Source organism: Mytilus californianus, unplaced genomic scaffold (assembly GCF_021869535.1).
Source record: "Mytilus californianus isolate M0D057914Y unplaced genomic scaffold, xbMytCali1.0.p SCAF_4, whole genome shotgun sequence".
NCBI classification, from domain to species: domain Eukaryota; kingdom Metazoa; phylum Mollusca; class Bivalvia; order Mytilida; family Mytilidae; genus Mytilus; species Mytilus californianus.
In genome coordinates, this window is record NW_026262690.1 from 37,088,156 (window position 1) to 37,101,823 (window position 13,668).

The 13,668-nt window shown below is 31.7% G+C and overlaps 1 protein-coding gene and 1 long non-coding RNA gene across 2 annotated transcripts in view; one reads left to right on the top strand and one right to left on the bottom strand.

The window, feature by feature from the left end:
- Positions 1–7,323, top strand: part of LOC127698319 (uncharacterized) — a 54,496-nt gene extending 47,173 nt beyond the window's left edge. The window contains exon 2 of the long non-coding RNA XR_007980790.1: positions 6,688–7,323. This is a non-coding gene — a long non-coding RNA (uncharacterized LOC127698319). The remainder of the gene's footprint in view (positions 1–6,687) is intronic.
- Positions 1,578–13,668, bottom strand: part of LOC127698264 (cullin-3-A-like) — a 44,628-nt gene continuing 32,537 nt past the window's right edge. Inside the window, exons 14-20 of the mRNA XM_052201646.1 lie at positions 12,974–13,187; positions 12,172–12,289; positions 11,458–11,526; positions 10,045–10,120; positions 6,274–6,343; positions 4,900–5,006; positions 1,578–4,014 (exon numbers count right to left, since the gene is read on the bottom strand). Coding sequence (XP_052057606.1) covers positions 3,990–4,014; positions 4,900–5,006; positions 6,274–6,343; positions 10,045–10,120; positions 11,458–11,526; positions 12,172–12,289; positions 12,974–13,187 — 679 coding nt within the window. The 3' untranslated portion in view covers positions 1,578–3,989. The remainder of the gene's footprint in view (positions 4,015–4,899; positions 5,007–6,273; positions 6,344–10,044; positions 10,121–11,457; positions 11,527–12,171; positions 12,290–12,973; positions 13,188–13,668) is intronic.

Below are 13,668 nucleotides of genomic sequence, written 5' to 3' on the forward strand. Positions count from 1 at the left end.
CTTGCTATTGTGCAATACTGTGCAATTGAAAATTTCTTGCTATTGCACAATACTTATTAGATAATAATTTACACATCCTGTTTGGTGTGTATCTCCTACCATATCATTATTATTTGCTTTTAAATATTAATCAGAAATAACCAACTTAAAATGGAAAATTTTAAAAGAAAAAAAAAAAGGAAAAAAAGAAAAAAAAAGAAAAAAAAAAAATCCCCCCCAAATTTTTTGAACCCCCTTATGATTCATCACCCCCATACTCAATCCCAGCCTTCCCTTTGTGGTATGGTACCTTGCAGTACAATTTCAGAGAGATCCATACACTTGAACACAAGTTATTGTCTGGAAACTAGAAAAATGCTTATTTTTGGCCCCTTTTTGGCCCCCAATTCCTAAACGTTTCGGGCAATTACCCCCAAACTCAATTCCAGCTTTCCCTTTGTGATATGGAACCTTGTAGTACAATTTCAGAAATATCCAAACACTTACACACAAGTTATTGTCATGAAACTAGAAAAATGCTTGTTTTTTGCCCCTTTTTTGGCCCCTAATTCCTAAAATTTTGAGGCAATTACCCCCAAAATCAATTACAGCCTTTCCTTTGTGATATGGAACCTTGTGGTACAATGTCAGAGAGATCCATACACTTACACACAAGTTATTGTCTGGAAGTTACAAAAATGCTTATTTTTGGCCCCTTTTTGGCCCCTAATTCCTTAACTGTTGGTACCATAACCCCCAAAATCAATCCCAACCTTCCTTTTGTGGTATTGAACCTTATGGTAAAATTTCATGGAGATCCATTCACTTAAACTAAAGTTAGAGTGCGAAAACCAATGTGTCTTCGGACGACGCCGGACGACGACGACGACGACGACGCCGGACGACGACGACGCCAACGTCATACCAATATACGACCAAAAAATTTTTAATTTTTGCGGTCGTATAAAAAAGACAAGACCACATTTTAGTGTAGACTTTTGTCACTAAACATATATTAACTGACAAAAAATCATTCCATTATGACAGTAGTTACTTATTCAGGACATCAATAGAAAACTTAACCAAGCCGTTCATGCATTCAAAGAAGGTCAAGCTCACATAATTTTAATGCAAACCTACCTCATTTGACATGATGCATCAAAAGATCATTCCTTTATGATTTGTAGTTACTTACGATTTTGACTTTATTGCAAAACCTATTTTACAGTGACCTGTAGTTGTTCATATCTTTGTCCTCTGGTCTTTGGTTATTGGTGGTCTCATTGGCAATCAACACATCTCCTTACTTCATATTAACCAGGACAGATGAAAAATCTAACTAATGAATATTAACAGTTTGCTTCTTAGCATTTATTGGTTTTCACATTTCACTTGTTTTGGGTATTTTTTAACAGTAAACCATTGCTTACAATTTACAATCTTAAGCCTTTATCTGGGTCAATAATAATTTGAGTAAGATCAAAGTAACAACTATGGGATTGATACTTGTAAAGGCAATATAACAACTGAATTTCTAATGAATACAGTTCAATCTATAATCTTGTAATAATATGACCCAATAAACAGCAACACAAAACTAAGTTATCACATTTATTTTATGAGTTTTTGTGGAGAAATTGTTTCCCCATTATGTAAAATTTCAACATCATAATGATTGCTGACACCATACTAATTGAAGTATGGATCAAATACGCCATAACAGTTTCACTTAAAATAATACAATCCAAAAAAATATCAATACATTTTCTTGCCCCAACTATTTCTTCAACATACTTTTTTTTTCAAACCAGAACAAAAAGAATAGCAACATTTCGCTAACATTTTGTAAAAATATATATTTTGTCTTGAAATAGCCTATGAGACATAACATTAGTTCCATAATGTTTGTAATTCCATGTTTGTAAATGTTTATCAATTACTGTCTACTAAGTTAGTATTTTTTCTGTGATAATGTTGCTACATATAGGCAATTTGCTTAAAAAAAATGTTTCCACTTTGAATACACTATAAATATAGTTTGAACTCCAACTAATACAGCACTTTTGTTTCTTATAGTTCTGGTTTGGCATTATAGTTATGGTCACTGGAGTAAAATATGCCATTTGTAATTTTTCTTTGACAAATTGTGTTGTTCTAAATAAAAAGGTCAGATGCAGTAAACAGAAACAAAAAAAATGCTTGTCAAACATATATCTCTTGGATTAGGGGACAAAATAACTCTGTATATTGTTAAGCAGTAAAATGACTAGTTTCAAATTCATGAAATTTGTACATTTATAACATGATTTAAAATTTGTACATTATTATTTTTTTTCATCAGATTTTCTTAGATGATATATATACTGTTATCCTTTCACTCAATGTTATTTTATTTTGTATGTAAATGTGTAAGCTTTATTTTATACAAGGTATATATCAACAGTGATTTTCATTATATTATTCTATTCTGAAATATTCCAAAGAACTGTTAATTCATACATAGTTGACAAAAATTATCAGAAAGATTACTGTCCTTTTATCTCCTATACATGTATAATGACTTTGATTTAAATCTTTATTTCATATTAAATTGCTTTTTAAGGGTTTTATCTTTTTATTGAAAGTGTATTTATAGTCTTCAACTAAATCATGTGGAGAAAATTGCAAAATAGTTATGCTTTATTCCACAGCTGAAGAAAATCAAATTACTGGCAAAATATTGTATTGTTTTAAAAATTTGATCATTCCTTTCCTGTATTCAGAAATTACAATGCAAATTCAAAATTCTAGGCAATCACCTTGTTTTTAACTGACAGAAAGTTTAGAAAGTTTTAACCATTATAATTTAACAGACTTGGAAGAAAACTGAATATTTGATCATTTGCGTATGTCATCATTGCAATCACAAATGCAAATTATGTCATAAGTCATTTAATAGAAGAGTATGAAGATAAGTCTAATGAAAATAAACCATTCCATGACATTTAAATGACAACTTTCAAAGGTGGGATGCAGTCCTGTCAAAGTCTATGTTACGTCAATATCTAATACCCCTAAAATTATCAGAAGAATTTGAATATAAACAGTGTAACATATTGCAATCAAACATCATACTAGTTTCCCTGCATGCATTCCAATGAACTACCATACAAACATACATACATACATTCATCTTCCAAGTAAAGCTTCACACAGTTATACATATTATATGATTGTTCAAGCGAACAAATAACCTACGGATTATTCACACATATTCTTTGCATTCATTTTACACAAAGGCAAAGTAAATGACATTTGTAAGTTATGTTGTGATAAAATTCTGACCATTTTGTCACAAGAAATATTTATCAACCATTCAATGGCTGCAAATGTAATTCAAATTTTCAGAGACAAAACAAAAAATGTTAAATCTAAAACATTTAAATATATAGCAGGTAGTCAAGAAAGTAGAATCTGTTCACAACTTTTTGAGTCCTTTTAATAGAACCAAAAAATCATTAAAAAAATTGCAAGTTAATAAAACAACAGAAATGTTTTCTTAAATCTTAAATAGAAATATAAAATTTGTCACCTGAGAGTAGGAGGAACCTTTGTCTGATTAGAAAAAGATCACTACATGATAGTCAATATGACAATCAATAACCTACATGAATGATGAGTGCCACCGGTGATTTCCCTCATTCATAAAAAGCCATTTATTCTGATTCAAACAGATAAAATATTAACACATAAAGAAAATTGAAAACTTTGCACAGACTGCATAGATACATATCTGGACAATCCTTTCTTAAAATAAATAGTATTTAGTATAAACTACATAAAAGTCTTTGCAATATTTAGGCTGACAAAGGCTTTCTCATCTGAGACTCTTTAATATGCAGGTTTCGTAGACGATTCTTCATGGATTTTATTCCCCCTCTTGGTGCAAGCATAATTCCATGTGAAGACATAAGTATAGTATACAAATGCTCACTGACTTTCAGAAATTGTTGTTTAAATAAATATTCTTCTTATGCTACATAAGTATATACTTTCCTGGAAAATAAAAACAAATAAATCATTGTAAAGTACAGTGAAAATGTAATTGAAATTCAAAATTTGCCTCTATAGGGGGATACTCCCTTTTGAAAATGCCTTCCCCGAGTAACATGAATGTTTAAATGGAACAGCCCTTATATGATGAAATATTCAAATTGATTGATTAAATTACTCTAATAGCTTTTTCTTGACAAAGTAAAAAAAAAATTAACTGTTTTATAATCTAATGGATTCTGGGTAATATTTTCAAAAGCATGCACCAAAACCTGTGATTTGTTTATAAAAATGTCCAAAAGAATGGAAATTCAACCACTAAAGAGAAGGTATTTCTCCCTATTGTGGGTACAAACAATGAAATTACTCATAGTCCTTATGAATCTGAAAATACAAACTGCTTTTGCAAAAAGTGCACAAATACAGCAAATAATTTAAAGGGAAAATGACTTTTGCTTATTTTACTGATTATACTGAAATGGCTTAAAAACTGACAATGTTTTAACTATTTCAAATGATGGATAACTTGTCACTGTCTATTGAAGGATTTTATAATGGTCTTTGATGTTGATGTAGATACCTAAGTAATACCTAAGTCCTGCTTTATGGCATTTTAGCATGCTAAATGTGAAACTGAAGAGTTTTTTTTAATTTCACCTAGGACTCTAAGTTTTTGTCTCCTGAAAACAAAGCAAGAATTAACCTATCAATTAAATGCTAACGGTTTAATTCTGTAAAGGCTAGTCACATAAAAATTGTCTCTACAGACTGATGATGATGAAGCTAGAAAACAGTAATGATGTTGAAGCTTTTACTGTAATGATGCATATGCTGAAATACCTTTACTATGATAAGATAAAATAATCCATTAAATTCATGACTACATACCTATCTTCTGGTGTTCTTGCTAAATATTCACGCTCTATCAAACCTTCAATTCTTTTTTTAATAACTACTGGACTAGGCAGGAATCTGGCTTTAAGCTGTTCTGTACACTAAAATTAAGTGTATTTATGAATTATTCATAATCTGAAGAAGTTTTGTATAGTTCATCATTCCCTCTTTCCAGATAATTTCCTAATATACAAATTAAAATTGAAATTGTTTGAAAACACCTCATATTTGATCTCTTTACTCATAGAATTGTCTCAATACACTCTGTTGTTTTGTCAACTGGAATTACTATTCTAGCCAGATAAATGAGTCATACTTGGTGTTGCATAAATTTAAAAATGTTAAAAAGTGAATTCAATAGACATCATAAGACACAGGCACTATTCTTCAATGTAATATGCTTTCTGTATAAATTAATTTGTTAGTCAGATAAAACAACGATGCATGCAATGTTATGCTAAGCATACCCCCACTTGTAATTTAATGCGTAGACCAGAAGTAGTTGTCTAAAAGGTTTGAAAAGAGCATACATGTTACACTTCGTTACTGTTGAGCTGCTGACCAAATATGAAGAAATTCAGTTCTGCAGTTTCTGAGAAATATGTGGTGGAAAATTTTAAGTTCATATTGAAAAATTCAAAGTATTTGCAAATAATAAGTTGGTGTTTGACATATCACATGTAACAACAAATCCTGTCAATCCCTTGACTAAATTTTAAGTAATTCTTTTCAGTAGTACTTGAGAAAAATGTCACAAAATTTTTCGAATTAATTCGATATTTTGAAAAATTCAAAGAATCTGCAAACAGGTAGGTTTCTGACAGATCTAAAAAGTCCCCCCACATCAAAACTCATCACTGCTAAGCTACTGACCAAATATGAAGTCATTCGGATAAAAGTGTAATACTTATGGAAATATTTGTTGGACGAACAGAAGGACAAATAAGGTGAATGCAATATGGCCTCCACTTATAGACTGAAGGTATAACATTAAATTTGTTAACCTTATCTTTACCATTTTGTTATTGAAAAAAATTGAATAAGGAACTGTAATTATCTTACTCTATAATTTTTTTTTAAGTAAAAATACATTACTTTGACTATTAAGTTATCATTTACATAAGCTTTCTTGACTAAAGTTGATAAGAGGCTAGAAAAGTTCCACCCAAACAAATAAAATTGTGGTGACTTGCAGAAATAAATTCAACCATGCTATAGCTATTAAATTTGCTGTTACTATAGTTGTATATCAAACATTTCTTGATAAAATGAAAAATAAACCTCAAAAAATCAATATTTCATTTAAAGTACAAGGCAGCACATAAATTAAACTATCAAGTAGCTATTACAAAGGTGATTTATAATTACCTCTGTTACTAAGACATTATGCTGTAATTTCTTCCTTGCTTTCATAATTCTGACTATTGCAGCTTCAATCTTACACAGCAGTCAAGGAATCATATCATATATTATATCTAATTTCAATTATAAAATTCAATTCATAGTGTATCCTAATTAACGGTCAACAAATTTCTTCCATATGTTTTGATTTATTTTTTTAAATCATAATTAAATGTTCAGGTTTCTTGAAGTTCTCCTCGAAACTAGGAAAAGACAGAGTTTAAACAATTCTGCAATGTTGACAAAGTTAACAAATATCAAATAAAGTATTCTATCTTTGATTGTGATGTTATAGCTTTCATGTCCTAATCATCAAAACTGGCTTCAAAATAAATGCATAATAAAATGCTACGCAGGGCGCAGCTTGATACGACTGCAGAGGTCGAACCCTGAACAGTTGGGGCAAGTATGGACACAACATTCAAGCTTGATACAGCTCTGAATTTGGATTGTGATTAAATATTTGACACAGCATAGGTTTCTGACACAGAATGAATGTGGTCTAAGAACTTGAAAATTTTAAATTGGACATTCACCTATTATGGTCCAATATCCAAAATCTAAATACATGGTTAGATTCAGCATATCAAAGAACCCCAAGAATTCAATTTTTGATGAAATCAAACAAAGTTTAATTTTGGACCCTTTTGACCTCAATGTGGACAAAGTTGACAACGGGGCCCAAAAATCAAAAATCTAAATACATGGTTAGATTCAGCATATCAAAGAACCCCATATATTCAATTTTTGTTGAAATCAAACAAAGTTTAATTTTGATCACCGATTTGGACCAACTTGAAAACTGGGCCCATAATCAAAAATCTAAATACATGTTTAGATTCAGCATATCAAAGAACCCTAAGAATACAATTTTTGTTAAAATCAAACTTAGTTTAATTTTGGACCCTTTGGACCTTAATGTAGACCAATTTGAAAACGGAACCTAAAATTAAGAATCTAAATACACGGTTAGATTCGGCATATCAAAGAACCCTAATAATTCAATTTTTGATGAAATCAAACAAAGTTTAATTTTGGACCCTTTGAACCTCAATGTGGACCAATTTAAAAACGGGGCCCAAAATCCAAAAACTTAATACACGGTTAGATTCAGCATATTAAAGAACCCCAAGAACTCAAGAATAAAACCCCATTGAAATTGGTCAAGAAATAAGCAATTTATACGAAGTATCTTCTTTTGCACAATACTGTGCAATTGAATATTTCTTGCTATTGCGCAATACTGCACAATTGACAATTTCTTGCTATTGTGCAATACTGTGCTATTGAAATATATAATAATTTACACATCCTGTTTGGTGTGTATCTCCTACCATATCATTATTATTTGCTTTTAAATATAAATCAGAAATAACCAACTTAAAATGGAAAATTTTAAAAGAAAAAAAAAGGAAAAAAAGAAAAAAAATGAAAAAAAAAAAAATCCCCCCCCCCAATTTTTTGAACCCCCTTATGATTCATCACCCCCAAACTCAATCCCAGCCTTCCCTTTGTGGTATGGTACCTTGCAGTACAATTTCAGAGAGATCCATACACTTGAACACAAGTTATTGTCTGGAAACTAGAAAAATGTGTTTTTTGGCCCCTTTTTGGCCCCCAATTCCTAAACGTTTCGGGCAATTACCCCCAAACTAAATTCCAGCTTTCCCTTTGTGATATGGAACCTTGTAGTACAATTTCAGAAATATCCAAACACTTACACACAAGTTATTGTCATGAAACTAGAAAAATTCGTAAGGGTTCCGCGGAACCCAGTGTCTCGCCTACTTTTTCTGTTAATCGCAGGCTCAACAAAAATGAGGAAGTAAATCAATAAAAATATTCCTCTTGATACTATCTTTTGATTGTAAGAAGTTTCTGTCCAAGTTTGGTAAAAATCCAGATAGTTTATGAATCTAATAAATGTTTAAAAACTTTATCTGCAGACTGAATGTAATGTTAACTTGAAGAAAACAAAATTTCCTTCTAGATACTAGCATTTGATCATAAACAAGCTTCTGTTAAAGTTTGGTGCAAATCCAAAATAGTATAAGAAAGTTATTAAAATTTAAAAAACTTTAACCACAGAGTGAATGTGTTGTTTCCTGACAGGAAATCTAAGTCCATTTAAAAGTAAAATACGGAAAAAATGGATTTATTATTTTACAAAATTTCCTTCTAGATACTAGCTTTTGATCATAAACAAGCTTCTGTCCAAGTTTGGTACAAATCCAAAATAGCATAAGAAAGTTATTAAAATTTTAAAAACTTTAACCACAGAGTGAATGTGTTGTTTCCTGGCAGAAAATCTAAGTCCATTTAAAAGTAAAATACAGAAAAAATGGATTTATTATTTTACAAAATTTCCTTCTGGATACTATCTTATGATCATAAACAAGCTTCTGTCCAAGTTTGGTAGAAACCCAGGATAGTTTAAGAAAGTTATTAAAATTTTAAAAACTTTAACCACAGAGTGAATGTAATATTTCCCGGCAGAAAAACTAAGTCCATTTATAAGTAAAATACGGAAAAAATGGAATTTTATTTTTACAAAATTTACTTCTGGATACTATCTTATGATCATAAACAAGCTTCTGTCCAAGTTTGGTAGAAATCCAAGGTAGTTTCAGAAAGTTATTAAAATTTCAAAAACTTTAACCACAGAGTGAATATTTGTGGACGCCGCCGCCGACGACGACGACGACGACACCGACGCCGACGGAATGTAGGATCGCTATGTCTCGCTTTTTCGACTAAAGTCGAAGGCTCGACAAAAATGCTTGTTTTTTGCCCCTTTTTTGGCCCCTAATTCCAAAAATTTTGAGGCAATTACCCCAAAAAAAAATCCCAGCATTTCCTTAGTGATATGGAACCTTCTGGTACAATTTCAGAGAGATCCATACACTTGAACACAAGTTATTGTCTGGAAACTAGAAAAATACTTATTTTTGGCCCCTTTTTGGCCCCTTATTCCTAAACGTTTCGGGCAATTACCCCAAAACTCAATATCAGCTTTCCCTTTGTGATATGGAACCTTGTAGTACAATTTCAGAAAGATCCATACACTTTCACACAAGTTATTGTCATGAAACTAGAAAAATGCTTGTTTTTTGCCCCTTTTTTGGCCCCTAATTCCTAATATTTTGAGGCAATTACCCCCAAAATCAATCCCAGCATTCCCTTTGTGATATGGAACCTTGTGGTACAATGTCAGAGAGATCCATACACTAGCACACAAGTTATGTCTGGAAGTTACAAAAATGCTTATTTTTGGCCCCTTATTCCTTAACTGTTGGTACCATAACCCCCAAAATCAATCCCAACCTTCCTTTTGTGGTATTGAACCTTATGGTAAAATTTCATAGAGATCCATTCACTTAAACTAAAGTTAGAGTGCGAAAACCAATGTGTCTTCGGACGACGACGACAACGACGACGACGCCAACGTCATACCAATATACGACCGCAAAAATTTTTGCGGTCGTATAAAAATTGGTCCAACTCTTTGGGCTCTCTCATCAAAATGAATCTTGGAGGGTAGAGGGGAAGCTTTGTTAATGGACATGGGGCGTAGGGCTTTATGGCTGTATATCCATTTCATGTATGTAAACTTATTCAAACTTAGTATGTTGTTTGTGGGGAGATGTTGGAAGACCCTTCCTTGCAATATTAGCCACTTGATATTAAGCACCCAACAACCTTTTGCATACTGCATTTTATGATAATACTAAAGGATATTCATGTTTTCTGTCTTCATCTACTTTAGTTCTCGTTTCTTTTCTTTCAGGTTCTGCTTCGCCTTTGTTGGCCGCCACTGAAAAATTGAAATAGTTTTTTAAATATTTTCGTACAAGTATCTGTAGAAATTTATTTTTGTAGGTGAAGAAATACAACAAATAATCTGCTTCGCTGAGCGCAGCTGGAAACGCCTGCAGAGGTCCAACCCCGAACAGTTGGGGCTAAAAAGGATACAATATTCAAGCTTGATACAGGTCTGAATTTGGATTGTATTAAATATTTGACATATTATAGGTTTCTGAATAAATGTAGTCAAAGAACTTGAAATTGGTTATATGAATTGAATTTATATTCAATTAAAGATTTCTTGCTGTTGTGCAATACACTGTGCTGTTGTGCAATACTTAGTAAATCTGTTGTCAAGACTTTAAACAATTAAAGTTCAATTAATTCTCAATGTCATATTAGAAATTTATGAAAATCAAAAGGGAGCTTACATCAATAGATATAAACAATTCACCAAAGATTCATGAGAATTCATGACAGTATTTTTAAGTTATTGTCCGAAAACTGGAAAATCCCCCCTTTTTTAATGAATAAAACCCCATAACTCAGAAACGTAAAATCTAAAATTTATAAAAAACGAAAAGGGAGCTCACGTCAATAGATATAAACAATTCACCAAAGTTTCATAAGAACTGCTGAAAGGATTTTTGATTTTTTGTCCGAAAACTGGAAAATCCCCCTTTTTTTATGAATAAAACCCTGTAACTCGAAAACGTAAAATCTAAAATATACAAAAATCGAAAGGGAGCTCATTTAAATAGATATAAACAATTCACCACAATTTCTTGCAAGTTGGTGAAAGGATTCTTGAATTATTGTCCGAAAACTGGAAAATCCCCCTTTTTTTAATGAATAAAACCCCATAACTCCAAAACGTAAAATTTAAAATTTATATAAAACGAAAGGGAGCTCACGTTAATAAATATAAACAATTCACCAAAGTTTTATGCAAATTGGTTTAAGCGTTTTTGAGTTAATGTCCGACATATTGACGACGGACGGACAGACAGACCGAAGGACGGACAACGGTATACCATAATACGTCCCGTAAACGGGCGTATAAAAACCTTTTCTGAATAACTGTATCTTAATTATACGTCTAGCTGAGTAAACAATTCCTATTCCATAAAACGTTTAAATATTTGTCCTTTTAAATTCCAACTTTGTTCTTTGTGATCAATAATAAATACCAATAAACTGTATATTAATTCCACTTGGAACATTGCTTCATGTATACTCACCATAAATCTCGTATAAAAAGTACAAGCATGAAAGTACTCAATAATTTCATTATTCAAAGTGAGGTCAGTGCTAAATGACTTTTTTTTTGTATTTTCAATGTCTTACCCGTCTGAATCTTGACTCTGAACAATTTGGATGTGAACTGATCATTTACACTTAATACGTGACTAGGTTCTGAAAATGAAAAAAAAAACATTATCAAATGCACTGGGAAGAGAAGAATGGGATATTTTTGATATTATAACAATCTTATCAAATTACAAATTAAAGAACCTTTGTGAGCTACCCACGCCCCCACATTGTCTCTGGGCAAACAAAATCTCACCAGATTTATAAGTTCAAAGACTCGTACCTCCTAAAAAAGTCAACTGATAAAAATTTCTTGTGGATATGCACATCTACATATTATTGTGTCCTCATTAACTACAAAGTTTCATGAAATTCTGTTGTGTGGTTTCAGAGGAGTTGCGATGACAAACTGTTGCAGCAGTATAGGCCAAAATTCTAAGTTAAAAGGGGCATAATTTCAAGAAAAAATATTGAATCATAATTTCCTGTTAATATGTGCAACAACATAGTACATCCTTTTATCTACAAAGTTTCATGTAATTCTGTTGTGTGGTTTCAGGGAAGTTGCGATGACAAGAACAGGACTGGTCAAAAACATTATACCCTATGCAACGGACTAAGTTGCACTGGGTATAAAAACCCTATTTGATATAAAAACACCCAAAAAACAATAAGCGGATTGTTTATTAATATAGTATTGAAACCAGAAATAAAGTATGGAAGCGTATTCAGGATATGGTTTTAACTTACCTATTTCTTTTGTTTTTGGTTCCTTTTGTAGAACTCGTTGAGTAATTTTACCAATAGCTAAAGACTGTACAGCTCTTATTAAATCTTTCTCTGGTATATCTGTTTCATTTTTTATCTCCTGAAAAAGAGTCAATATTTCAAATATTAACATTTTTTAGTTTGAGTGTTGGATGCACTAAGCCACAGAATTAGAGTAAAATGCTTCAATCAAACATCTGTCATCCACTTCTCTTCTTTATAGCTAAATTTACAAAGGGAGTAACTTTAACTTTAAGCGTTGATATATAAAGATGTTTTGTCTGTTCCTGCTGCATTGTTTGATTTTTTTTCAAAGGGCAATGAAGTATATGGTCATGGTTCAATGAACTAACCACTTTGCAGTTGGAACTAAAGATTAAACATTGCATTGTATTAAGCATTGGAAGGCAATGCTATGAACTAGAGGTATCATTGCAGTTAGTTCAACAGTTATGGACAAAGGAAGATAACTCCAATTTTAAATATTACTTGCCAATAACATTGATATTGTTAGAACAGATACTAGCTATAGATTCATGCACTATGCATAATTTATGTAATTTCTTGACAAGTATGGTTATACAGATACACACCATATTAAATATCTGAGTATATAGTTCATTGATAAATATTTTGAAATGTTCCAAGATATGATGTATAGAATATTGTGCTCAATGCACTATTTTATTTTTTATCTCAAAAGAAGTGATAACGTCAGGAGAAATTTATAACTATCAGGGTTTTGATTGCATCAATGCAATCTTTACCCCATAAATGAACTTACTTCATAAGTCCATTTATCCCTATTGTTGAAGAGCATTAGTACACACATCTGATATGTTGATACTTGTATAATGTGTTTTCTGGGTCCCTTAGAGCTGCTAGCACCACTTGAATCATCGTCTCTCTTGGCACCAAAGAAAGTAGCATTCAAATCTGCATTTCCTAACTGTGGTTGTAATGTAAGCTGTCTACCACTATGTTTCGCCAAATAGAATCTGTATCGAAAAAAAAAAGAACAATCAATTGCTGTTTTCGACTATATACTCACTTTCCCATTTTTGACTGAGTGTAAACGTATATATCAGACAAACATGAATTACATCCTAATTTTTTTTGGTGATTAGAAAAGTGTGACAGACAAGCATTATTCTAATTTTTTTTTTTGGTGGTTAGGAAAGTGTGACAGACAAGTATTATATGTGACAGATAAGTATTATGTAAGTGTATGAGTAAACTAGAGGCTCTCAAGAGCCTGTGTCGCTCACCTGACTCTACTTTGGTTTTAGAAATCATGTAAAGATAGATAAAAATCATAACAGATACCCAAATAATGATTGAGGCCAAATTTTGATTAATATTGGTCCCGTTATTTAATAAAATATCCTGGTGGCCATCTTGAACAGTAAATCTGCAACAAAGTAGCAACACTTGGTCAGCACTTCATAAGGAACATTCATGCCATGTTTGGTTTCATTC